At 49.9% G+C, this 27251-nt stretch overlaps 1 protein-coding gene and 1 long non-coding RNA gene across 2 annotated transcripts; one reads left to right on the top strand and one right to left on the bottom strand.

Moving 5' to 3' along the window:
* Positions 1-13345: 13345 nt before the first annotated feature.
* On the bottom strand, positions 13346-22896 carry LOC128767001 (uncharacterized). Its single transcript, XR_008416066.1, has 3 exons — positions 22853-22896; positions 19752-19819; positions 13346-13538 (listed from the first exon to the last, which is right to left on the bottom strand). It is a non-coding gene; the product is annotated as an uncharacterized LOC128767001 (long non-coding RNA).
* A 923-nt stretch (positions 22897-23819) lies between these two features.
* tmem33 (transmembrane protein 33) lies at positions 23820-27115 on the top strand. The gene is made up of 8 exons (XM_053878647.1): positions 23820-23904; positions 24964-25031; positions 25121-25215; positions 25283-25470; positions 25663-25730; positions 25977-26110; positions 26177-26260; positions 26480-27115. Exons 1-8 carry the CDS (start codon positions 23835-23837, stop codon positions 26607-26609), a joined length of 837 nt encoding a protein of 278 aa, XP_053734622.1. The 5' UTR covers positions 23820-23834; the 3' UTR covers positions 26610-27115.
* Positions 27116-27251: the final 136 nt, after the last annotated feature.

Genomic DNA, 27251 nt, shown 5'->3' on the forward strand with positions numbered 1-27251 from the left:
GCCGAAATGAGATGGAATTAAATTCTTATCGGAGGCCTTGTCATCGTTCCGTCCCGCCGCTCTTTAACGGCGCGCGACGCTCCTTCATGAGATCCCGCCTGTAAATAAAGTTGTAATTGAATCCGCCGCACATTGTTTGCTTGTTATTCATTTATGGCGACGGCGGCGGCGCGTGCGCGTCAGCGCCGGCTCCTCCGCTCAGAGCGCGGACCTCAGGGCCCACTCCTGGGCGTTACCCCCCAGTGAGGTCACCCCCCACCCCCCACCCCACCCGCCGCATCAGCAATTGAGGATTATTAGTCTCAGCCTCATAAATCAGCTGCCTGACCCGTTATTATTGCTGAATGAATGGGGAAGTGAGGGTCAGTGTCATTAACTCGCGCTCCTCTCCCTGCGCCGCCCCCGGGCCCCCTGAAGGCATTTGGCCCTCTATACAAGGACCTGCTGGCTCATAATGCCGTGTGCTGGGCCCTGAAAGCTTAATCACACATGCATTAAGCGGCAGACAGCGGCCTTTTGTGCCGCGGCGCTTCGCTGGAATGAAGCGATTGATGGCCGTCGGAGCGGCAGGCGACAAGAGTGATGGAGCACTTTTTAATGTTGAGGAGGGTGGGGCGGGGCGGGGGGGCAATTACAGTAGCGCCGCGCCTTTAGATCCATCAAGTTCATTGTGACTCCATTGATTGTTCTATGATTAACATTATGACCCCCCGCAACAATATTATCATATGCAAACATGTAAACACCTGCAGCTCCATGCAGCTGCCCCCCCTCATCTCCCCCTCCATGCTTTAATATCATATCTGATATCTCATCTGCATAAACCATCAGAGGAATAAGGGCTGGACAGAGCTCAGGGAGGAGTGAGGGCTCTGTTGATAAACATTGGATGGGAAAATGAATGAAGGGGTGACGACTATAAACAGATCAATGAAGGTGTGAGAGATGAATGAATGAATGGATGGTGGGGGGGGTTGCTCAGGTAGGTGGTGGCTGATGGTGAACTGTCCTGGACGAGCGCCAGGTGATGGATGGACGGATGAGCGGTCCGTCGTCACATGATCTCCGCTGCGGCTCCGTCATCTTCATCATTCTCACTGCCCTTTTGTTTACCACCATCATCTTCACTGTCGGGAGACTCTCAGGAAGTCCACTCCCTCCATCCCTCTTTCCCATCCTGCGCTCCCCGCTATCGACAGCAGGAAGTGATTGATGTTGCCATGACGACGCTCCAACGGCAGGCCTGGTTGATCAATCACGGCTAATTCGATTGGACGAATCTTTACAGAGCAGCCAGATGGAGCCATCGCGCGCCGTCCTCCCGACTCACTTCCTGTTCCCAGAAGGCCTCGCCGCTGCTCTGAAGGATGAGACAGAGGAGCCGGGACGTGACCCCATCACACGCCACCGCTGCGGGGTCCAGTCTGTCCTCCACTTTCACTGCCTTTGATCTGTGAAGAACAAGAACATGGAGAGACAGGAAGAGTGGATGAGAAGGAGCGGTGGATGGTGAGGAATGGAAGGAAGTGGGTGAGGAGAAATGACAGGAGAACTTGAAGAAGGGATGAAAAGAAGGAAATCAGACCAGATATTATTGATCTTCTCTCTGATCATTTTTCCTGCCCAAACCTCTATGCAGAACCGGGTCATGCACCTCAGGTAAGTTCAGGTTCCTCATGGCAGCACGGAGAGGCGGGTCACATGGTCTCCTCGCCGCAGGAGTTTTCAGACGGAAGAGTGGTGGAGTTGCACACACCCCCGCCGCCCTTCCTCGTCCCTCCTCTTCCTCGCTGTGGCAGCTCGACGTGACAAATCGCTGGATCTGCACTTCTCTGCAGTCCAGAGCCGAGCTGCTGCTCATCATCACTGGCTGCAAATTTGATCACCACACGCCCAGAATCCCTCGGCTGCCCGATGATGAATAGGCGTATTAGAGTGGATGTTTATGCATCAGCTCGCCGCTCGCCAGCAGCCAGCGCCGCTCTCTGGCAAATCTCCGCCCAGGGACTCCCGGACCTGAACCTCCATCTAGGAGACTCAGCTTCCAGGAAATTGGGCCAAACTCAAAACTGCCGTCCAGGAGTGAAACTTCACTGCAGTGGTGTCTGTTCAGCAAAGTTCAGTCACATGACAGCACCGGTGAACAAGGTGTTGTGGGTCACTGTGGCTGCACGAGTCAGGTGGTCGTAATGTTCCGGCTCGCTCTGTTTATCTGATCTCCTTTTTTCACGGTTCTTGTTGTTGTGTGTTTTGATGGTGGTGATGCCTGACTGGGACTGAACCATTTTTGACTGTGATGTGGAGCCGAGGCGGGTCAGAACCAGGAGGAGAAGAGGACCTGGTCATCAGTGTCAGTAAGGGTGATGGATCTGGTTCCTTGGCTCTGATCGATAGCGCCGTAACTTCCGGCTCTGCTCCGTCGTGGAGCTGTTCATAAAGCTGTTAGAAGTATTAGCGTGGTGTCGACCGGGTCCAGCTCCAGATTGAAGCCGCAGAATGAAAACCAATCGCCGGCGGCGGGTTGAGAGTAGCAGCGAGAAGACGGAGCGAGCCATAAGAGCAGCAATAACGCTAATGTGATCAAAGAAATGGAGGTGTTCTGCTGGATCTGGGTCTGCGGGCCCGGCTGAGGTGACAGCGTGATGAAGTTTCTATTGGATTTGCTGAGAGGGGAAGCAAAGTGGCCCAGAACCACCGCCGCTCACGTGTCGGCCGGCGAATTGAAAGACGATATTTGTTCATGAGTGGAATTACAGGCCAGGATTCAGTCCAGGAGTCACTGACTCGCCTCGCCCGGGTTCTTCTCCGCGCCAACGTGGACGTTCGAGTGCGACGCCACCGTTGAAAGACAAGCTCCTGCGGCTCCAGCTCCTCAGGCTGACGCACCTCAGGACCAGAGACCAGGGAGCTTCATTGCACTGCTGTGCTGGGTGAAGTTGAAGTTTGGTAAGGTCAAAGGTCAGCATCTTCTAACACTCTGGTCCATCTGTTAGCTCAGTTTGTTGTGACATGAAGTAGCTCCATAGAGGATGGTGGGAGAAGAAGAGAGTCGGTCACATGACCTCCCTGAGTCTCTCCTCCTCTCACCTGCTGTGGTCCTGTCTTCACAATCATCATCATCGTCTGCATCTTCTTCATCATCATCATCTTCATCATTGTCATCGTCAACATCTTCTTTATCATCATCATCATCATCATCATCATCATCATTATCATCATCTTCATCTTCATCTTCATCACATCACCATGATCATCGTCACCATTACATCTTCATCTTCATCTTCACCGTCGTCGTCATCTTCATCATCATCATCATCAACATTAACAGCTTCATCACCATCATCATCACCATCATCATCATCATCTTCATCTTCATCTTCATCATCACCATCCTCACCATCATCACTATCATCATTATCATCATCATCATCCTCATCATCTTCATCACATGACCATGATCATCGTCACTATCATCTTCATCTTCACCATCACATCTTCATCGTCGCCGTCGTCGTCATCTTCATCATCATCATCATCATCATCATCAACATTAACAGCTTCATCACCATTATCATCATCTTCATCTTCATTATCACCATCCTCACCATCATCACCATCGTCATCATCATCAACAGTTAGTCAAAGTATTGCTGAGATAAAGCAAACGTGTAGTTATTCAATAAAAAATTATCAATGAAATACAATGTTTTTTTTTCCATACGATGTGACCGAGTGAGAGACGAACATGAAACCAAAGTCATAAACAACCAGAGGATAAAAACAAACTCAGTGACCACTCGAGGCCATCCCAGGGCCGTGTATGGCCCCCGGGCCGCTCCTCGCTCCCGGCCGACCGTCTTCCATGAACCACTGTTGATGAGATGCTCTCTCCAACGTGGGCTGCTTGTTTAAGCCATGATTTAGCATGAGGCTTCTGAGCCGACTGTTGATGAAGTGCTGTTGACTCCCGCTCCCACTGGCGACCCCTGACCCCCGCAGAGCAACAGCAGGGGCGTGTCTTGTTTACTCTCAGGCAACCACAAGATGGCCACCCGCTGGCCCCGGCCCTGGATCACGGGGCGGGGAGCGCCCGGCCACGTGGAGCAGATTGATGTCATTGTCTCGGCACACTGACCTTTGCTGTAAGACCCGCGGCAGACATCACAAACTCTCACATCAATTTAGCCCAATTGGATGTGGCATGTCTCTGCTAACTCGATTTGTGGAGAAATGCACCTGTCTCTGCCTCCCTCCCTATAGATCCACCCAGGGGAGGGGAGGAGGGGGTGGGGGGTGGAGAGAAAAGGAAGAGTGAAGGGCTCGGCCGCCCCCCCGCCCCCGCCCCACTACTGCTCACTTTCATGCATATAAACACCAACTTCTCTCTCTCTCTCTCTCTTCCTCCTTCTCTCTCTGAGCCCCTTGCTCCGTCCTACTTTGCAGATGTAGCATCGCCAAAGCACACACGCGCCTTCTGAATGTGTGTGTTCTCCAAGGTCTGGGCCCAGCGTCTGGGAGGAGCAGAAGGAGAACCATTAGCCGGCCTGTAATCACATTAGAGGGATGTTAAAGGGGGATGTGAATTTAAACAGCCAGCAGAGAGGAAGAGGAGAAGCTGGAGGTGTTATTAAGGTTGTTCATTACTCATGTGAGGGAGAGAGAGCACGTCTGAGTGTACAGTGCAAGGTCACTCTTCCTCTTGTTTATCTGCCTCCAAGTTTACAGGCAGCCACTCTGTGTTTCTTCTTGGGTTCTACAGAGTGTGTGTGTGTCCAAGTACAAGGTCACTTTGCCTGGAGTTTTTTACATGAAGAAAGGTGCTTGGCTTCTGTGTGTCTCGGTGTTTGTGTTTTGGCAGCATGTGAGGCTGTGGTGAGGTGTGGAGTGGAACATACACTCTCGTTTGTTATGTGACTCAGGAGTTCTGTTTTCCTGCTCTGAACAAAACACACAATGTTTTTGCACTGGTGATGTACACCTCAGCTGTGTGTCATATATGTGTGTGTGTGTGTGTGTGTGTGTGTGTGTGTGTGTGTGTGTGTATACATTTATCCTGTCTTGTAGGGACCAATTTGTGACAAAAGCATTATCCTTACAGGGACTTTGTGCCGGTCCCCACATGTCCAAGCCTCAATTTGACAGTTGAATACTTCAAAATAACCGGGTCCTGGTTCAGGTTAGCCGTATGTGTTGGATAGTTAGGTTTAGGAGGAGAGGCTGGGGAAAAGGTGATGGCCATGAGAGGTCCCCACAAGGATGGTACGACAAACCTGTGCATGTGTGTGTTTCTGCAGAGCCAGCAGCTGTCGCAGATGACTAATATGTGTTGGGATCTGAGCATTAGGTAATGAGCATCGTGCTGTGAGGTGAAACACAAGTCCTCCATCACTGATGGTGTTTACTTGGAGCATCTCTCTCTCTCTCTCTCTCACACACTCATTAATTCCTTGTTACATTCCTATTTGGATGAAGTAATAACCACGGTGTGGGGAGTCCATCTTTGCTGGTGCTAGCTGTCCTGGTGGGAGTCTGGAGTTCAGGGTCAGAGGCTGCTGTCTCAGCCAGAAACACCTGCTCCAGATCTGGACCTCTTTCTCCAGTGTCTCCTGCAGGCGCTTCTTCATGGCCTTTAATGAAGCTGGTGTCACATGACTGACCACTGTGAGTCCAAGCTCAGCTGAGACTCTCTGGAGGAGTCCTTCCTGGCCCTGCACGACTGGTTAGATCCAGAGCAGAGACTGAAGAGTCATCACGGAGCTGCTGACCAGACCAGGACTCCACACTCAAGGCACTCAGCTGTGAGGCCCATGATCAGAAGACAAAGATGTTAAACCAGAGAGACAAGTGAGCAGATAGGGGAATGGCTCAAAACGTTCTGATGAGGTCAGCAGTAGGGTGTCGCACAGATGTGCAGCATCTGGACCACACTAACCTTCCCACCAATTTAGCATCGACAGGTCGCCGTGACGGCCGGAGACAACAGCAGCTCAAAGATGACAGACATCAGTGCAGCTTCAGAGATCAGCTGGAGCGTTGCTAGGCAACCGACCTGCTGTGACTGACGAACAGACTAATCTCATTCTGCAGACCTGCTGACGTCCAAACATCAGAGGAGACTTCACCCTCGACGTCCAGAGCAGCACAGAGAAACCAGCCACTGGGTGTGATGTAATGATCCCCTGCGAGCGTCGCCACGGCAACAGCAGGAGTCGCTCTGCCCCATGTGAAAGAGAGCATCAGATGTGTTTGTACTGAAGTGCTCATCTTGTCAGAGAGAATCTTAAACATTTGTGGTTAAATGCAGTGAAACGTGAGATGAATCTGAGATTAGCTGGTTCAAGAGTCGCTCCCTCGGATGTCCAGTTGGGATTGAATGGTGAAGCTGTAACTTGATTTGAGACAGTTAGGTGGCGCATGTGAGCTCTATAGACCTGCAGCTCTAGATTAGAGGGAGATTGAGATTAAAGAGATAAAACAGCCTATTTTGCATTTAAAAATCAATCATAATAAATGAGTAAGACTCCTACAAATATTTGACAAAAACATTCATCAATAATAATAATAAATATTTTATCTTCTTCTTTTCCCTTCGGCTTCTCCCTTCAGGGGTTGCCACAGCGGATGATCTTCCTCCATCTCACCCTGTCCTCTGCTTCCTCTTCTCTCAAACCTAACCTCAAACCTCATGTCCTCCTTCACCACATTCATAAATCTCCTCTTTGGCCTTCCTTTCCACCTTCTGCCTGGCAGTTCCAACCTCAACATCTTCCAACCAATGTACTGGCTACCTCTCCTCTGTACATGTCCAAACCATCTCAATCTAACCTCTCTGACTTTGTCTCCTAAACACCAGACATGTGCTGTCCCTCTGATATACTGGTTCCTGACTTTATCCATCTGCTCACTCCCAGAGAGAAGCTCAGCATCTTCATCTCTGCTACCTCCAGCTCTGCCTCCTGTCTTTTCCTCAGTGCCACTGTTTCCAGACCATACAACATTGCTGGCCTCACCACCCTTTTGTACACCTTCCCATTCAACCTTGCCGACACCCTTTTGTCACACATCACACCTGACGCTTTTCTCCAATGATTCCATCCTGCCTGCACCTGCTTCTTCACCTCTTTCTCACACTCTCCATCGCCCTGGACAGTTGAGCCTGAGTACTTCAAATCCTCCACCTTCTTTATCTCTGCATCCTGTAACTTCACCTGTCCACTTGGCTCCCTCTCATTCACAGACATGGGTTTTGTCTTACTGTGGCTAACCTTCATTCTGCTGCTTTCTAAGGCACAACTCCACCTCTCCAGCTTATACTAATAAATACAATAATACAATAATAATAAATCCCTCCTGCCCCTCGTTTCGGGGATGGACGTTCGGATTGACCCCAGTGTCCCAAGCAGTGCGTCAGTTACTGGAGCTGGTCTCACAGCTGAAGATTCGGCAGCAGAGGATGCAGACGTTCTTCACCAGTGCAGTCTCAGTGTCCTTGCCTCCTGTGTTCCGGGCTCCAGCACTGGACCTCATGTCTAACACTCCCTTGTTCCCAGCCCAAGGTCCGGTCAGTGACCCGGCTCCAGAGAGTGACCCTCCCCGCCCGCATGCTGAGGCATCAGTGCTCCTGAGCCCCCTGACCCCGCGCTGTCCCCCCATTATGGAGCAGTCAGAAAGCTTTTAGGGGCTCCGGTAACGCTGAAAGATTGATGGCGTAAAATGAGGAGGGGGAGGGGCCGAGCAGGTGGTTACGAAGAGAATGTCCCGCTTAATGGGCCGCCAGGAGTCTAATTCAATAATTATGAAAAGTGAGTCCAGAGCTGGACGGCGGGAGAGCAGGGAGGGGGCGGGGCCAGGGGGCAGGCCCCGCCGCCCTCGTCCTCCTCGCCCTGGACTGGACTCACAGACAGGTGAGCTGGAATCAGCGACGCACGACTTCAAGCTTCAGGGGTCACTGGAGGTCATTCCTCTTGTTACTACTAAACATTTTCATCCAATAGTTTCATTCGTGCAGGCCACGAATGCAGCACTTTAATATTTGAATTTGTTTGTTACTGTCACGACTGACGCGAGCTTCTTCTGCTGTCAGGCGAAACGTTTCCTTAGCAGTAAATATAGCATGTTTTTGTTTGAAGACTATAATTTTCTTTTTTCTTTTTCTTGTTCCTCAAAATATAAAATACATTTTGGAAATAAATTGCCTTTTTATCTTGAACATCTTGTCCATGGTTATTCTGATTTATATTCAAATAAAGTGCATATAAAATTGAATATTTCAATAGGTTTCATGGCATATTTACTCTTCTTAATATCCTTACTTCCATTTAATCTTTTTAGGTGCATTTTGTCCTTGTAACTTAAGGATATATTTTGGATATTTTTCCATCATGTTTTGTAGTCATCGCTGACTTTCCTTTGATGGTGGCCCCTCACAACAGTTATAGTTTCTAATGTAGCCCTGTAGGAAATTGAATTGCCCACCTCTGCCTTAGAGAAAAGTTGAGGACATGAATGTAAAAGAAAATGAAATAAAGCATTTTTTATATTTGTTAATGATGAAAAGAAAAATGCAAAGAGAGAAAAAAAGAGAAAATATTGGTCTGAGAAAACAAACATCCTAAAGGTGTGGGGTTTTCTTGAACAGTTTTCATGACAAATATTTGAGTCTTGATACTAAGTTGACTGTGGCTCTCCTGCACCTGGTCAGTTCCTCCTCTCTCCAGGGCAGAGCTCCGCCTCTACTCTGGCTCAGGAACCTCTCTGAAGCCATGTCCTGCTCGCTGATGAGACCTGCCGAGGACGTGGAGGCTGACCTGGCCGTGACTGCCAACACCCGCCGCTCCTCCGTGTCGTCGCACTCGAGCATAACCCAGATGAATGCGAGTGTTCAGAAGTAGTGCATGCTGTGATGTAATTATCGTCTATTGCTTCCTGTAATCGCATCACGGCTCCACCAACAACACTGATGCCGCACGTCGGCCTGTTTATTGTTCTCCACTCCGCCGCCCCACAATTGGATTCAGCGCCGCCCAGATTCGATTGTTTGCTCTGTCGAATAAACTCAAATCCTATTTTTTTGGCTGGAAATGATCAATACATCTGAGGGAAAGTAAGCCGACACAGGGCCCAAGTAGACCCTGGTGCAGGAGCTCACCGTCGCCCCGGTGAGGAGGTGCCTGTCACCGCAGAGCAGCCGGCGCAGTAATGACCGCCGGCGCTGCAATATTAAAAAATAAGTCAGGATGACGGTTTAATGAGGCGCCCTGCTTTTATGAGACGTTTCTAGCATCATCTGAGCTGCTATTAAAGGTGCACTCACACTCATCAGCAGCGATGACTCACTCTGGAAACTGACTCTCTGAGTCGTTCACGACTGACTCTTGTTCGTGAGTGAGTGAAGGAATGAATGATGAGCTGGAGCTTCCTCTGACGGAGGAACCCCTGGAGTGCAATCTGGTCCCGGTCAGTCGTGAAAGACGCTCCACTCCGAGTCTCTGGTGACCGAGCCGTCATGACTCTCTGAGCCGTCTCCGTCCGTCGCTTGCAGCTTGAGGTGGTGTCAGAGGAGCGGTAGATGGCAGAAGGTCCAACACACTGAAGTGAGGCACCGCAGAGAGAGAGCGTCTCTGCCAAAGAGCCTGGAGCAATAAATAAAGTTCACAGCAGCAAAAGCAGTGAGAGGATTTCAGCAGTGTAAATATAACACCCACCACACCCCCTCCCCCCCTGCAGCAGCGCTGTGTTCGTGACAACTTCCATAAATTATTGCAGATTTTCATATTTCAAATTTCATCTGCATTCACGGGGAGCGAGCGGGGGCCCCGGCGGAGCGGAGCGTCGGGGTGTCGGGTGTGTGTGAGGAGGCAGCGGCCCCCACAGCAGCGTCGGCTGCCGGGCCCCGTGGCCCCAGAGACCCCGGGCTAATTGAATTGCGTCCGCTGATTCGATTATCCTTGCGGCAGCTCGCTGCCAATCTGAAGTATGGGTGCCTTCTATCCTACTTAACCCCGCTGCCCCCCACCCGCTGCTGCCGCCTCACACACACACACACACAGGGCCGCTGCCCATCACACATGGCTGCTCCGGTTATTTTTCTTCAGAGTTGTCTGCTGCGCTGAAAGACTCCATCTGTCACGGCGGCTGCTGAGATGCAGCAGGAAGTCCAGCTCTCCTGGTTTGGTGTTGTTTATTTACACCGACAAACCTCTGCTGATGCGGCGCTCGCTGCCGCTCTTCTCTGGCCTCTGGTTTTACCAAGCTCTGGTGATGAAAGTGACCACTTCCTGTCCACACAGTCACGATGAAGAGAGGCGGTCGCTTGACCTGGAACTGGATCGGAGATCCGCGCTTGAGTCTTCTCTCTCTGTGTCTAATGAACAAGAACCCGAGGTCACATGAGCAGCGAAGATGAAGCGCCGGATCCTGGAGAGCCACTCTCTCCGGGTCGATACGCTCCGTCTCCACGTCACGGACATGAAGCGTCTTCCGGAAAAGAAGCCGATGAGAGCTCCGGCGAGGAGGCGGAGGAGGAGGGAGGATGAAGATGGAGGAAGAAGCTGGGAGAGAGGCAGAAGCTCTTAGACAGATTATTGCTCATTAGCCGCCGCCTCGCACCGCGCCGTCATGTCAGGACGAATCCTTTTTCGTCTGGGTTTTTTTCGTCTTCTTGTTTAGCTCCGGCCTCCATTATCGGAGCTGGAAATCCGATTAGTTTGTGATTATTCTCCGACTCGCCTGCCAACGTTTCCCCAAGCGGTTCGTCTTGGCCTTTGGTTCACCTCTGCTCAGGGACGGAGGTGGACGAACCCAGAGCAGCGGGGAGCTGGGTCTGGAAGGGTCGCTGGTACCGCCTCAGCATGGTGGTGAAACACTGGACCCTTCTTCTCATAGCTCCTCACTGTCCTGTCCTCATCCTTGTCAGGATTTTTCTCCATGAAAAATCCATATCCTGGAAATCTGATTTGAATTTTCAGCTCTATCCTCGACTTTTGAAGCTGGACTCACACTGCTGGATGCAGGACATCAGGGGAAGGACCTCTCTTGGCCCTCGGGCCAGACCTTGGGCACTTGACAGACAAACACGTCTTTACATGTGATATTATATTAACATAAACCTTATTCTTCCACTTCCCTCGTGGTCACTGTTTCCAGCTCCAGACCAGCTCTTTGGTGAAGTCCTTCTCCAGTTAGCATCAGTGAATGAGGATCCAGTCTGCGTGGAAAACTGCGTAAGCTTTATTGCATCATCGCGTCTGTTTTTCCTTGAGAGGAGAGTGAGGTTGTTTCAGTTTCATAATTCCTTTCAATTGAAAATATTAGGATTTAATGAAACATTCAAAATAAAAAAAAGAATTTAAACAAACTTAAGAGGAGATGAAGAAAATAATAACAATCAATTCACTTCTCATGATACAAATGTGATCCAATATAGATGATGTAGAGTGCAGGAGACGAAGGCTCTTCTTTAGGAGACATGAAGGCAGTCGAACTATTCTGGAAGTGACTCGACAGTAAATGATGCTGGGCCTCCTGGAGTCGCTGCTCTGCTCCGAGTCTCTGATGACGTCACTGACAGACCGTCCTGCTGTAACACTGTGTGTGTTATCAGTCGCATCACATGGGAATCATGAGCTGATGCACGTGGGAGTGGTGGCTCCGCCCCCTGGTTCCCATTTAGAGGATTGGATCCGCAGGTTATAGACCCGCCTATCACTGACTCGATCCTCCAGTGTTGCATCTTGGATCTGACCGTCTTCAACAATATTTCCTCGGACTGTGCAGGCTGGACCTGCGACTGTCCCACCTCAGGCCCTCAGTCTCCTTCTCCATCTCCTTCTCCATCTCCTTCTCTTTCTCTTTCTCCTTCTCCTCTGTTCCTTCTCCTTCTCCTTCTTCTTCTCCTTCTCCTTCTCCCTCTCCTTCTCCTCTGTTCCTTCTCCTTCTCCTCTGTTCCTTCTCCTTCTCCCTCTCCTTCTCCTCTGTTCCTTCTCCTTCTCCTTCTCAATCTCCTCCTTCTCCTTCTCTTCTCCTCTGCTTCTTCTCCTTCTCCTTCTCCTCTTCTCCTTCTCCTTCTCCTGTGTTTCTTCTCCTTCGCCTTCGCCTTCTCCTTCTCCTTCTCAATCTCCTCCTTCTCCTTCTCCCTCTCTTGTCCTCTGCTTCTTCTCCTTCTCCTTCTCCTGTGTTTCTTCTCCTTTGCCTTCGCCTTCGCCTTTTCCTTTTCCTTTTCCTTTTCCTTTTACTTCTCCTTCGCCTTCTCCTTGTCCTTCTCCTTCTCCTTCTCCTTTTACTTCTCCTTCTCCTTCATAATCTCCTTCTCCTTCTCCCTCTCCCTCTCCTTCTCCTTCTCCTTCTCCTGTGTTTCTTCTCCTTCGCCTTCTCCTTTTTCTTTTACTTCTCCTTCTCCTTCTCCTTCTCCCTCTCCTTCTCCTTCTCCTTCTCCTTCTCCCTCTCCCTCTCCTTCTCCCTCTCCCTCTCCCTCTCCTTCTCCTTCTCCTTCGCCTTCGCCTTCTCCTTTTCCTTTTTCTTTTACTTCTCCTTCTCCCTCTCCTTCTCCTTCTCCTTCTCCTTTTCCTTTTCCTTTTCCTTTTCCTTTTACTTCTCCTTCTCCTTCATAATCTCCTTCTCCCTCTCCCTCTCCTTCTCCTTCTCCTCTGCTCCTTCTCCTTCTCCTTCTCCTCTGCTCCTTCTCCTTCCTCTGCTCCCTCTCCTTCTGTCATGTACAGTGTTTGCACCTGGTTAATGCAGGACAGCTGACACAGGGATTCTGTTCTTACTTTCTTTAATAAGTTCACACATCTGAGACACACTGCTGAAGATGGTGGGGCGTCATGTGACTGAGGAGGCGTGGCCCAGGAGGACGTCCAGCTCCGGCCGGCAGGACGCCGTGTCTCCTCGCTGGACTCGGTCGGGAGCAGGTCGCTGCCTAATTGAGCTTTTGAGAGGCGCTGTGCTGCCTGGGTTCAGAACAGGCTGCATGTGGACTCAGGAGGGTGGGGGGTGGATGGTGAGGGGTGGATGGCTCGGACGGCCCACTGAAGGAATCCAGCCTCGCTGGATCTCAGGCAGAGGTCAGCGCTCAGGGTCGCCCCCCCGGTGACGTCAGGCCGATCACTTGCGGCCATTGATCACTGGTCAAGTTTTCAGAGGACGTGAAAAGATCACAGGATGATGCATCTCCCCCCTCACGCCTCCCCCCACCCTCTGCCCTGCTATTCTCACCCCACACATATCCGTGGCTGCACTTATCCATCCTCAGACGGCCGCTGGCTCGATAGCTAAACGAATTATCCAACAACAGAGCACCTCTCCTCCTCCTCCTCCTGAGTCCTCGGAGGAGGTGGGTGGGGTGGGGTGTGTGGGGGCTGGGGGGGGGTCCTATTGAGCGGGGGCCCTGGCTCTCCACTAGCCGGGCTCTTTATTGAGGCGTCTATGGGGCTTTATGCTGCCAGCGCTCGGCCTTGCCCTCGCCGTCATCAATCATCCCGGGCTCCAGGGCTGCTATCAGAGCCGGGACAGTGGACCAATCAGGAGCCGGCCAGGAAGCTCTAAAGGAGACGACAGAAGAAGAGAATCAGTCTTGTTCCTCATGTGACTGACAGCTTTTCTACCTTCTGCTGAATGACAGCGACACAAACAAGGATGCCTGTGAGTTCTGGAGGTCCCACTGTCACATCTCACTGATGCTCTGCCTTGGCTAGTCTGGATCACAGGGGAACTGACTCAGGTTGAGGCTCCTGCTGGAGGACAGGAGTGAAAACATCACGCCCTCCTGAGACATCAGGATCAGAGCTGCTGATCTGACGACACCTTTACAGTCAGAGACGTGAAACATTCACAGATTCAGCCTGCTGGTCGGAGGTCAGGACTGGAGGAGGCCTGACCGACGGCTGCACCTGCAGGCTGATGCTGTCAGACCCTCCCGCAAGGGTGAGCGAGGGATGGTGCCTTCAGGTGCTGCTTGGAACACTGCTGATGTGATGACTCACACTCTGAGACAGCAGTGGGCGCCCTGATGATGTCATGGCAGCGCATTCAGAGCTCCGACCTGTCGACAGCCCAAAATCACACCCTCTTCTCCTCTGCTGTATGCTAAATATGAAACCTCAGAGTGTTCAAAATGACAGGTGGTTCTGGATCCAAAGTCCAGTCTGCGGTTCCACGCCGCCAATGGTTCAGACTCTTTGATCCATGTCTAGCCGAGACCGATGGTCAAGCTGAGGAGAAGATATCTGACCTGAAGCTGATCTTCAACTGAACGTACAATGAGCATCAGACTACTCTCAGACTCGATATTCTGACTGTGTTGTAGATGCGGTGAGAGTCACATCACGTTTGTTTTTCATCTCACCAACCCTGGTGATGTTGCCACTCGTTACTTTAGTTTATTATCCGTGCCTTTTCAAAATTGAGCGCTTCTTCTAGTTTTTCATCAATTTCCACTGGGCTGTAACTTTTTTAATAACGATCCTGCTCCTCTCCGCTTCTCCTGCCTGGGCTCTGGCCTGCAGCTCGTGCTGCTCCTGGAGGAATAGCGGGAATCGGATTAGCCGGCTCCTCCACAGCAGACGCCGGGGCGCAATAAAGGCAGGGAGCACGGAAACGCCGACTGGAGCCATCAATTAGATCTCTATTAGCAGCCGGTGCAGACCTCACCTCAGGAAACGCCGCGGCGCCCAGATGAAGCCATTCTTCAAGCCCAGGCCAGTGTCCGATGAAGCACGGTTGTTACCAGCGGGCCGCTGCCCTCACCGGGCTGCACTGGGCTCCAGACATGACCCGAGCGGACTGGACGTCAATAGTACATGAGGAAACAGCTGAAGAGGCTTTAGATCTTCTGCTTCAAGGATCTCACTTTATCTTTATGCTCCCAGCAATGCTAGCTTCTCCGATGTTCTCATTGTTGATGCTAGCAGGTTCACTCATGCTAATGGTGTCACCTTCACCTGCAGCCACGACTGGAGAGTTGGATCTCACTCAGCTACACAACACTCCAGGAGTCGGACTCATGGAGTCATATCAGCTCAGCACCATGAAGCTCCTTCAGCATGAAAAACAACAACCTTGCTGACTCCAAATGGAGTCGCTCAACCGAGCGGATCCATGAGATCTCCGTCTCTCACCCTCAGAACAATCACTTCCTGTTTCTCAGGAAAACGGTTTTATTTTCCCGATCAAAGGATTCCCATTCATCATCGAGCGGACAGCTCCGTGCTTCTCCACCTTTTCCCGACTCGGTTCCAGTCACCAAATTCAGCATTTTTATGGAAAACCGCAGTCATTTTGATTGATGAAATCCAAAGATGTGCGGAACAATCCTGGGGGATCCCCGACTGTGCGGCACCGGCAGGGGAGCGCCACTGTGCTCATTGTTCCCCGCGAAGAAAAGAGCTCGTCCGGACAGCGAGAGAAACTCTGCCAGTTCAAAAGAGCCAGACGAGTTTCTTCACAGGCAGTGGGAAAGCGCCGGAACAAGACTTTTCCCACTTCAACAATACCGGCTGCTCTTTTGAGCCGTAATGAATCGCGTATTTCACTGATCTGTGTGAGTTTGGCTCCGAAAATCGGATCAATCCGTGTAGCACGTCGCTCATTTCCACTCCTGAATTCCTCAGAAGTGATTCCGGCTCTCGCGTCTTGTTTGCGGTGATTCATGTCGCTTGTCTGCTCTAATTGGCTCCTGGTGTTATTAATACCAGGAGCGTGTCTCCGTCCGGGCACCCGAGGAAATAAAGCTGATATTGCCTACTTAATACAGCGTCCCCCAGAGGGGAGATTCAATAAATCTCCCCCCTCTTTAAGGTCCTGCGGGCGGCTGCAGACGATTGTGCCGGCGTTTAGCAGCAGCTGCTCCCAGGACAGACAAGTCCTTGTCAATTAGCGGGTGACGGGCAGGTCCTCCGAGTGCCTGCAGGCCATCCACCAGTTCACTGCTGCAATTAGAGTCCCAGACCTCCACGGAGGCGCAGGGACGGGAAGTGACCCGAGACTGTCCCGTAGACAGCGCAGCCAGACTCACAGCAAAACCTTCTCTGTGCCAGTCTCAGCTCCAGACCATGAGCGTGTCTGTGACTAGATCCCAGCAGCAGCAACATGTTCGGTTCCTCCCTTCTCAGATGTTTCCACAAAACCAAACTAAACCAAACATCCCAGATCAGAGTAGGTCGGTTGGTAGGACCCGTCCTGCCCAGGTGGAGTGGCAGCTCCATGTTGGAAGGTGGTCTGGCTTCTTTAATGGTCTTTTTGTCCGAGCTAGCTGGAGGTTAGCTTCAGCTGACCAAAGGGACATCCTGGAAAGGCTTTGGTATGAGTGCACCACGTGGATGGACTGGATCAGAGTAAGTTGCTGTTAGCAGAGATGTAGCGAGTCAATGAGCAGCATTGACAACCCGTGCATAGAACTCCTTTCAGAGAGTGAGCTGAACTGTGGTGTAGTTTTTTTTCAGGTAGTTTGCGGCCAAGTATCGTCTCTTGGCAGCTGGGATGAAGTCACGGCTCACCTTCACCTGGAGTCACGACTGGAGAGTTGCATCTCACTCAGCTACACAACACTCCAGGAGTCTCATGACTCATGGAGTCATATAAGCTCAGCAGCAATGAAGCTCCTTCAGCATGAAAAACAACAACCTTCCTGACTCCAAACGGAGTCGTTCAATCGAGGGGAGTCGAATCCATGAGATCTCAGCCTCTCACCCACAGAAAAATTACTTCCCGTTTCTCAGGAAAACGGTTTTATTTCTCCGATCAAAGGATGGAAGTTGTTTCTGCTGTGTTTTCCCGCAACTCTGTGACTGTGTTTGACTGTGGTCATCCCACTGATGACACCACTCATTCTGCCACGACTGTCAGGTTAGTTTGGAGAAACGTTGGATTCATTTTCCTACAAGCTGGCGTCCGCTTCATACAGTCGTGTCCCTCCATTGTGGAACGCGGTTACTGTGAAATCCCGACGTATGAACTCTGAGTGACAGTGAATCTGCCGCAGCTCTGCTGCAGAGAGTAAATAAATGTCAGTCCAGTTCTGTCACAACACTGAGGGACGGCCCTCCGAGCCCTCTTTTGTGAGCCGTGTCACTGCGAGCAGCTGGTGGTGGCATTCCCGGGCCCTGGACGCTGCCCTTTGGCCCCTGGGGGGTTGGACTCCGGACAGGGCGGTCCAGCCATCTCCACAGCGCTGTGATAGCTCGGGTCAGCGGGGCCAAGTTTTCCAGCAGGAGGAACGGCGGGCACAAAACCCCCCGAGCCGGCCGGGCCAGTGGGATCATTAGTCGGAGCGTTTGTTTAACTAATTAGCAAGCTGGGCAGCCGCGGCGGCCTGTGGAGCCGCGTCAGACCTGCCAAGGTGTGGACATCCGTCATTCCTGCCTCGACACGCCACAGTGCTGGCCAGGCGGGACCGGAGCCACTGCCGAGCCCTCGCAGGGGCATGCCATCGTGCCTCAGAGTCGGGGTGAAGAGGGACCAGGACCAGGACTTGGCACCACTGAAGTTCAAGAACAGAGCAAACAGCACATGCCAACAAAAGACGCCACACATGAAGGAGAAGACGACGAGGGTGGGTTCGGGGAGTGCGGGGGGTCAGAGTCCCGCATTAAATATGGGAAAGTTTGGGGAGCGGGGTCGGCGGGTCAAGAAAAGTCAACAAGAGCACAGTCTTGATGACAGAAGGAATTTAAAATCAAAAATACATAAATCTTGGAGTGCAGGCGACCGGGGAGGGTGCGGGGTGCGGGGGGCAGCCACAAAGGGGATGAGTGTTCTAGTCGGCACAGACTTGGTCTCGCCCGCCGGAGCCACCGCGACAAGTTGTTAAGGTTTTACACAAAAGCTGGCACCAGAAGAGAGGGCAGTGCCGGCGGGGGTCCCGGGGACGAGGGGGTTCACGGCCGCTGCGCGGTGGCGCCAAGAGCCACGCCGAGGCCTGCGGCCCTGAGTCTGAGATTCAAAACATGATGCTGCAGAAGGTTTCTCAGCTTCCCCAGGCTGGAGTCCTCAAACCAAGGTCCACTAAAGGGCCTGGTCCAAGGGGCGTGGCTCTGCCCAGCACCTGGGACTCATCCAGACCTGTCGTACTCCCTGGCCCGGATTGTGAGAACCTTTGAAAGTGAACGCCACTGTAAATGAGAAAAGGACTTGGTTCTCCTTCATGGACTCACAAGTGAATCCTCCCCGAACACTCCACAATAAACGTCTCTTCTCCAGAAACTGCTGCAACCTTTAAAACATGACACACCGGAAGTGATGTCAGGGTCATGTGACTGGAAGCTAGCAGGCCAGAGAGAGTCGATTCAAGTCTGAAAAATAGTCGGAAATGAAACCTTATTAAAGGTCAAACCTGGATCCAGGCTTCATCTTCTGCTTGTCAGTGTGCAACAGCATGGGGCTGGAGCAGAGCGACTGGAGGTTCCGGCCGGATCCCGGCCCACTTGTCCTCCGTGCTGAGAACTCTGTCTGACCTTCGCCCTCCACCCCAGCGGTCCCCGGCCGTCACAAACAACTCTGAATTCCATAATTCTTCAGGAAGGGCAGCGTTGGGGACAAATCCTTCCTTTTTGACAATTTAATAGAGCAAACTAATCATCCGGCTGACACCGGCCATTCATCCGGGCCGGGCCGGACAAAGACCAGGCCTTTAGCGGGTTTTGTCTGGACCCTGCCGTCAGACCGGCCTCTATTTTCAGATCAAGTGCACAATAAAAGCTTTGTGGCGGCTTAATGGATATGTTTGTGAAGGCAGCCCAAACCCAGTGTATCAAACCCGCTGGTGCGGCTGAGGAGCTTGAACCCCTGCACGCAGCAGAACCGCTGCCCCGTCTCAGGCCGGAATCCCCTGAAGTTATGAATTGGTTTGTGAATCAATTTGGCGTGCAGGCGCTCTCCAAACATCCCCTCGGCGCCGCGACAAGGCGGAGAAATTGATCCGCGGAGACCTCACCTCTGCGAGCGCCTCAATAACAGAGACATCAGCCGCCACTGTATAATTTTTAATATATATGCAATAAATGTTCAATTTGTTTCCAGAAATGACGGGAAATAATAACGTCACATTTTAGAGCCATCTATTACGGGCAAGCATCGCGCAGCTTTGATTAATTCTCGCGCTGATTGTGTTTGAGAAGGCAATAACCCTCTCAGATCTGGACTCTGCAGCGAGCAGGTCTCAAAATATGAATCATTAATGTCTGGAAGGAGCTGGGAGAGTCGGCTCTCCTGAGGCCCCGGATCTGCATTCATGAGTTCATCCCCGCGCCCTGATCCAGCTGTCACTGCGTCTGACGTCTTCATCGACTTGGTTCAAATTAGATTCTGGGGAAATGATCGACTACAAGTCGTCTTCTGCACGCAAGTTAACGCTCCAGTTAACGAGTCATTTGGATCTTCTGAGTTCACGGAGAGACTCCTTGTTTTGGAATCGTTGTTCTTCGGCAACATGATGACTGGGTTCCTGCTCTCATCTGCCCCGGTTAACGTGCGAGTCATGACTGGGACTCAAGCTTGGAGAAGTCAAACGTGCCCAAGACTCACAGTGACTCGTGTCTGCTTTGATCTGCCGAGGAGTCAGTCGGGTTTGTTTTCCCCTGAGTCTTAGAGTCTGACTCAATTCTAACCATGTGAATCAGCTGCAATGTAAATGAGTCAGTGTCAGGAGTCGACTCATCAGAGATTCTCATGGCTCATGGGTTAGTGTCCCGATCCTGGTCCACTCGTGTCAGTCACCAGGTTGCGCTTAGGTTTATCATTTGTCAACTGGACTCACTTACACAGGTGATGAGGGTCTCAGAGACCTCAGCCGGCCAGCCAGGGGAGAGAGCGGTTCAGCCCGGCCCACCTGAGGAAGAGGAAGCGTTCAGAGGTGTCACTGGAGGCTTCTGTCAAAGTAACACAATTCCACAGTGGCTGGAAGGTGATCGATAACAATGACTGACAGTAACTCGCGATCACTCACAATGACTCACGGTGACTCACCATCACTGACTGACATTGACTCGCAGACTCACCATCACTGACTCAAACAGACTCACGGTGACTCTCTATCACAGCCTCACACTGACTCACAATTACTGACTCACACAGACTCAAGGTGACTCCCCATCACTGACTCACCATCTCTGACTCACACTGACTCACACTGACCCTCTATCACTGACTTACACCGATCACCATCACTGACTCAGACTGACCCACTCTCACGCAGACTCACCACCACTGACTCACACTGACTTGCACTCACATGTGGTGCTGCTCTATTACCCTCCAACAACACAGACAAACTCACTCTAGAATTCACACATTTGATCTACCAACTCATTTTGTTCCATTACTAACTCTTTAAACACATGTGAGTCTCACATTCACACCAAACACACACATTTCTCTCTCACAAACACCACACACCATTAAATGCACACTATACGCGAACGCATTCAGTAGACCCACTGACATGGAGCACTGCAGTAAACTCACACACACTTGCACACGCACTAAACACTATGAAATGGAGAAACACCCGTTGTAGAATAAACATAAGAAAATCCTCAAACACACGTCACAAAGTGTGTAGTGACACACATGATCCAGACCCAGAGTCCTTGCATGTTTTGCCACAATAACCAACAAGTATTCACTGGTGACCCATAGTGTGCTCAGCGTTTGATATAAACACAAGCATCTTAGAACCACTCGGACCTGAAGGCATGACACAGTACCACAATGTCACTCACGAACTATACTCTGAGCTAGTCACGTGTCGTCCCAGTGGTCCAGGGTCGGGGGTCCGGGTCTGTCCTGGAGGTCTTCCTCCTCGGGTGAGGAAAAGGAGGAGGAGGAAGAGCAGCTTGACATAATGGCTCCTGTCAGAGCCGCCCCTCTCCGCCCAGACCATCAGGGCCTTTGTGGACCCCGTCAGACCCATCAGGACCTCATTCAGAGCAGAAACAAACACCAGGACAGGCCTGACTGACGGACGGGGAGCCGGTCTCTTCCGTGGGAGGCTCTGCGTCAAACGCTAGATTAAACGTGAATTGCGCTCAGATCGGACAAGATATCTTAACTTGAGTTTCAAAAATCAACCCTCAAAGAATGTTCTGAAAATTAACTGAGCTGAAATAGCGTTTCGGCAATTATTATTATTATTATTATTATTATTATTATTGTTATTATTATTATTATTATTATTATTATTATTATTATTATTATGTTGTCGTATTTATTTCATTTTTGTCGTTGTAAAAATGTGATCTAAGAGTTGTTGTTTTCTCGTGAAATAAATTCGTGTTTTAAACCACATTATAGTATTGAATTAAATATTACTTTACATTTAAAATATCACTATAAGGGAATTAAATAAATTTGTTTAAATTTAAAATACGACTACAAATGAATTAAATATGCGAATTCAATTTTAAAATAAGTTAATTAAACGAATGAAATTACAAAATAGATACCGATCACTTCAAACGTTGCAAATAAATAATTCAAGACGACAAAAACGTTGAGTAAATCTGCAAGTGGTCTCGCTCTGTGTAGTCGCGACAATGAACGAATAATTGCGTGTCACGGTTTTGTTCTGAAATACTGATGCTGTTTTTCCGTTCTTCAGCTTCTTGTTTGAAAATAGCACATTTTAGTTTGCATTATTTATCAATTCTCTTGGCACGAGGTGTTCACGGACGATTCCAGGATAAATCCGGAACCGGCTCTTATTCCGTTTTCTAATTTCAGATTCTGCCTTTATTCTATGTCATGTCCGAGCTCTGCCTTATGAGTCGATAGATCCGTCGATATTTTCTCAATCTGCCCGACTTCAAAAACAAAAAAAAATGGAAACAATTTCATCAAAGTAACTAAAATAAAACACATTCATTGTTATTATTTGTTCCAAATTCAACATGTAATACGAATAAAAAATATTTTTCAAATCGCCCCTCTTAAATGACCCGCGTTAATAAATATGTGGATCGTTCAAAAATATGTTAAAGTTCAACCTGCGATTGTTCTGTTTTAGAAGCAAATATTCCTGTTTTGTTTAAATATTTACAAAGGCCGTTTGACACTGATTTAATGTAAACGTGAAATACCAACTAAACATTTAAATCTAATTCCAATATGATGTGAATATGAACACTCCGCCTTGTCAGCTATAGTGTCATACTCTGTGGTGTAAATGTTTCTCATATTTACAATTTGAATTTCCTTCCTTGCCGAAGCATTAACTCTAAACAAATATTTGCAGCGACCTTCATTTATGGATAAAATCTAAATTAAAAATAAACATCTAGTGCGTTAATACTATCGAAAATGAATATGAAATTGAAAACAACTCGTTTAAACTATTTGCCGTCGCATCTTAAAAAAATCCTGAGCGCAACGACCTTTTAACTACTTTTTGCTCTTTCTTTCTGTATTTCTCTCTTTATTCGGGATTAGAATTTTAACATCGACGCATCATATTCAAGGGGCATATGAATTTAGTGTGTCGTGTAGAAGCGAACATTTGTCGGGTTTCTAATCCAAAGAGCATCGATGTGCTGCTGAAAAGACTCGGCGCGGTTCGTCGTGAATTTTCTGTTTGACTCGGTGTCTCGAGCTTTCACCTGGAAGCATAACCATTCGGTCCGAAGTGCAGGTGAAAACTAAAGCATAAATCTGCTGACGCTGTCTGTTCGCAGAACACAGTGGTTTAGTGGCGTCCAAAAGAAAACACCGTAGAATAATCCCGAGTTTGGAAGCTGCCCCGCGACTTTAGGATTCAGTGGAGAATCAGGCAGCAGAAGAGCGCCAGTCATTTCAGCCCCTGCCTCCTGTCTCCCTGCAGCTCCCCTGCAGTCCGCTCGCAGCCAGCACCAAGAAACATGCCACTTACTTCTCCGCTCGTCACCGACGCCGCGCTTTTCTCCGACATTCCCGCTAAACGAGTGAAACTTTGTGTCCTCCTGCGCCATTTTATACATGATGAGCCGCCAGTAATGGGATTATTAAACAAAAACGTTTCAGGCGCTGGCGTTAACCTTTTTTAATGCCTAATTAGGTTTTGCAAAGAATAATTCGATTGTACCGAGCATCTTACACTGGCGGGCTCTGCTGCGGCGCCTCGCGCTCTCCCGCCAATAATCGCGCAAACATGGCTGCTGCACACAAATACGGACATGTTCCACCTTTAAGCATGTTTGCGACAAATCAGGTGAATTACAGGTAAATAACAGTCTGGCGGCGGGTGCGCCGCCTGCTGGTGGGGATGGGAATGGCGAGTTCAGTTCTTCAAGCGAGAGGCTCGAGAACGAAGCCCGCTGCAGCAGCTGTCACTCAAAACAAGGGCGGTTGCCTTTCAGCGCGGTGGGCGGGGTCCTCTGCGCATGCGCACTCGCAGCCTGAAAAGCATCTCGCTTGACTTTGCTCTCTGAAACAAGGTCAGAACACACGTGACCGGCTGTTTTCTGGGAGTCGGTTTTCTGAGAGACGTATCTGTCAGAGGACTAGCTCGAGCTGCGTGTCTCCCCTCCTGTTTTTTTGCTGTAGTTCGGTATCTCTTCAGCAGTGACGTCATTGGCACAGACGGAACAGAGTGCGCATGTCAAGCTAATGCCGCTGTTATTTACATCAATGTGACGGCATGATACTCATTTTGTTTCATGTACTTTTCTGTTTCACGTCATCCTCGTGTTTCAGTCCAACTAGTTCCAAATCTGAAAGGCTGCCCCTGACCCGTCAGCGTGTTTAACTTTGGCCCTCAATTCACTGAAGTTTTTAATGTCCGCGGCGATGCTGCGCTTCTTTTCCTCTCCGCTAGAGGGAGATCGTCCAAAAGTCACTCCTACTAACGCGCTTGTGAAATCTCGCGATAACTGATGACACTCGGAAAGGGTCAGCTGACTCCAGACTCCAGGGATCCAGCTGCTGCGTCGCTGTTCCAGCAAGGTTCGTGAATTTGATCTACCGCCGCGTCTCTCCGTGGCTGTCCGGTGTTCCGGCGCATACTGCTACTCAGTAGCTCCAAAGGAACGCTGTTCGAACGAGTGCATACATGGCGGTGTTGCCCGTAGTAACGGAACATTCTCGACACCTGCTGCTAGCATTAGCTCGTTAGCGCTGACACATTGCCCGCTAGAATAAACACATTCGTGTAGAATACGTGCTAGTAGAGATAATGGCGTTGATGAGCTCGTGTTGCTGCTTTAGATAGTCGTCAACAAACATTCCGACTGTTACTTTATTGTTTTCAGCGATCGCTAGATGAGCTAACCCATGTAGCCACCAGAGCTATCGATGGAACTATATATATATATATATATATATGGTCTAGTTTGTTAGTCCCCGGAATTAATTTAATAAAAATACAAGTGGGATTTATTGTCGGCTTTTGAGCGAGCGTGATCAAGTGTACCGGAAGTAGAATTTCTCAAGAATCACACTTGTAACTGATTACAATTTGAGCCCATCGTTTATTGTATTTGTAGATGCTAACTTAAAATAGCTTGTATTACGATCCATTTTTTTAATCTCTCAATGAACTGTCTGAACAATGACGATGTTACACTTTTTGAAAGGTGGGGAGGATGATGGCTGCTTCGTAGTGATGTACCTGTTAAGTGACGCTGTTGATGCTAAAACTATTGGATGTTATGTATCAAATACCTGTACCACAAATGATAAGACCAACTTATTGCAGTACTACTACTACTACTACTACTACTAAGTGCCTGTGTTACTCTCCAGCAACCTACTTTAACATCACCACACTTATGTTTGCTCATGGTCAAGAGTCTGGTCACTGACTGTGTTTCAGTTTGTCTGAATGAGATGATGAAGGATTTTGGGCCATATATTCCATATAAACAAACTTGCTTGGTGGTGAAAGTTGTTGTGAGAGTTCTCAAATGGTACATTGCTCAGCCGATGCATTGTTGAGATTTATATGTAATCGAGTTGAACGAGTCTCCAGATGTGCTGAGTTTTGACTGCCATTTTCTTCTCCAGATCCTCGTGCAGCTCCAAAGATGGCAGACGCCAACCAACAAGTCCCCCCTCACCAGCTGGGGCCAGTGGTGAGCTCTCTGCGTACAACTATAGCATCGCTCTTGAACATTGGCTGTTGTTCTCATTCATGCTGACGTTTGCTTCTGTCTGTCTGCAGCAATTTCTGCTGAGTAACAAACTTGAGACAGCGATGTGGCTGTCCCGACTCTTCACTGTCTATTGCTCTGTCATGTTTATTCTGCCAGTGTTGGGGTGAGAACACTCGCTGACCTGTCGTCAACGTGACGCCACCTCAGTCACTAACATGAGTCTCTCGCAGGCCGTACGCCGCAGCCAACTTCTACCAGCGAGCGTTGCTGGCCAACGCTCTCACCAGTGCCCTGCGGCTGCATCAGAGGCTTCCTCGCTTCCAGCTGAGTCGGGAGTTTCTGGCTCAGGCTCTTCAGGAGGACAGCTGCCACTACCTGCTGTACTCGCTCATCTTGGTCAACTCCTACCCCATCACCAGTATCCTCCCTGTTGCTCTCCATTTTAAGTATTTGTCGCAGTCTCCCAACGCTGCCTTGTGCTGTCACTGCTTGAGGTTGCGGTTGCAGTCCCAGACTGTAGAGGGCCCATGCATGGCATGCTTCCTTTTGAAAGTTGTTCCTTTAAACTTTTAATCCGTGTTAGAGCGATGTCCTTAACTTTCACCTCCAGTGAGCATCTTCCCTGTCTTCCTCTTCTCTCTGCTTCATGCCACCACCTACACCAAGAAAGTCCTGGACGTGAGTACGACAGCGCTGCGTCATGTCGTGGATTGTTAAAAATGGAAGCGCCGTCTGAGCGGTGCAGCCCAGCGCCAGGGAGACGTTACCAGCAGCCAAATGGAGTTTTAATTATCTCCTCTATCAAGCTGCCACACCGCTCCCAGAACATCGGGATAATCTGCTCCCAGCTGCTGATGGATGGCGCCGCTGCTCCCGCTGATTCTGCTTCGCTGCAAACTTTTCCAAACTTTCCTCTGTCTGCAGTCCATGGGGCCCGGCAGCCTGATGTTCGTACGGAACCTGCTGGACAAGCTGACGGCCAATCAGCAGAACATCCTCAAATTCATCGCCTGCAACGAGATCTTCCTGATGCCTGCCACTGTCTTCATGCTCTTCAGGTCAGCCTCTTGCTTTTACAGTTCTCCTGCAGGCGACGCTCTGACGTCGTGAAACTCTCTCTGCAGTGGACAGGGGAGCCTGCTGCTGCCATTCATCTACTACAGGTTCCTCACGCTGCGCTACACGTCCAGGAGAAACCCGTACTGTCGGTAAGTTTCTCGGGACTGCTGCTATGTTTAGCACGTCGTCATGTGAGGGTAGAGCACAAGTGGGGATCAGGGACCAGGAACATGAGGAGCCTTCTCATTATTGTCTGTTACACGCTGAGAATGGTGAAGCCACCAGGTGGCGCTAGTGTGCCGCTGAGATACGTGCCACTTCACTGTCTATGTGAAGTAATTTGGCAGCTAAACGTCTTGTCCTTGCAGCACCTTGTTCACGGAGCTGCGGATCCTGCTGGAGCACTTCATCATGAAGCCTGCGTGCCCTGTCTTCTTTCGGAGAATGTGCCTCAGCAGCATCGCCTTCATCAGCCGCCTGGCGCCCACCGGCGTCTGACCAAACCTCCCTCCCCTCAGCCGTAGAAGATGTGACTTGAACTCAAACAGACGAGGCCAAAAACAGCAAGAACTGTTTCAGTGAATGTCGGCTGCAGTCTGAGCTCCTCTGAGGAGCTGCTGGTGATGCACTGAAGTCTCCTCATCTCTTGTCATTTCCATGGTGACGTCCGTCACGGAGCGGAGCGTCCGTCCCGCTGCCTGCATGTGTCTTCTACTCATGTCCTTATTTATTCACTCTGAGATTAGTAACTAAGATAATTTAAAGACCTGTATTTTTAGAAAGGTTGAGGTTTATGTGAAGTTTATATTTTAGTCTTAATGCCTCACTGAAGTAGACGCCATATATGCTGATCAGTTTCTTGAAGTGTGTGAGAAGGAAGAACTGCTGACAGTTGGAACCAGCAGACGAGCAAGGTCTGGTTCTGACTCAGACTCGGTCTTCTGACAGACGTGTTTTTAACGATTAATGATTCCTAAAATTCACCAATAAAATATTAAACAACAGTATTGTCTTTTCATCTCTGTGTCCAAGTTTGGGAACATTTTGACCTCAGTTTGTGGATTGTTCACAATATTTTTAACCGAAGCTTCGTTTGTCGTGGTTCCTCTCGATGCACATAAAACTTCAGCTTTGGACTTT

Source organism: Synchiropus splendidus, chromosome 11 (genome assembly GCF_027744825.2).
Source record: "Synchiropus splendidus isolate RoL2022-P1 chromosome 11, RoL_Sspl_1.0, whole genome shotgun sequence".
In the NCBI taxonomy this organism is placed as follows: domain Eukaryota; kingdom Metazoa; phylum Chordata; class Actinopteri; order Syngnathiformes; family Callionymidae; genus Synchiropus; species Synchiropus splendidus.

Coding starts and splice junctions, on each gene's coding strand:
- tmem33 (XM_053878647.1), top strand. CDS start 23,835: ATGACACTCGGAAAGGGTCAGCTGACTCCAGACTCCAGGGATCCAGCT. Junction 25,216..25,282: donor TTTATTCTGCCAGTGTTGGG/GTGAGAACACTC, acceptor AGTCTCTCGCAG/GCCGTACGCCGCAGCCAACT. Junction 26,261..26,479: donor AGGAGAAACCCGTACTGTCG/GTAAGTTTCTCG, acceptor TTGTCCTTGCAG/CACCTTGTTCACGGAGCTGC.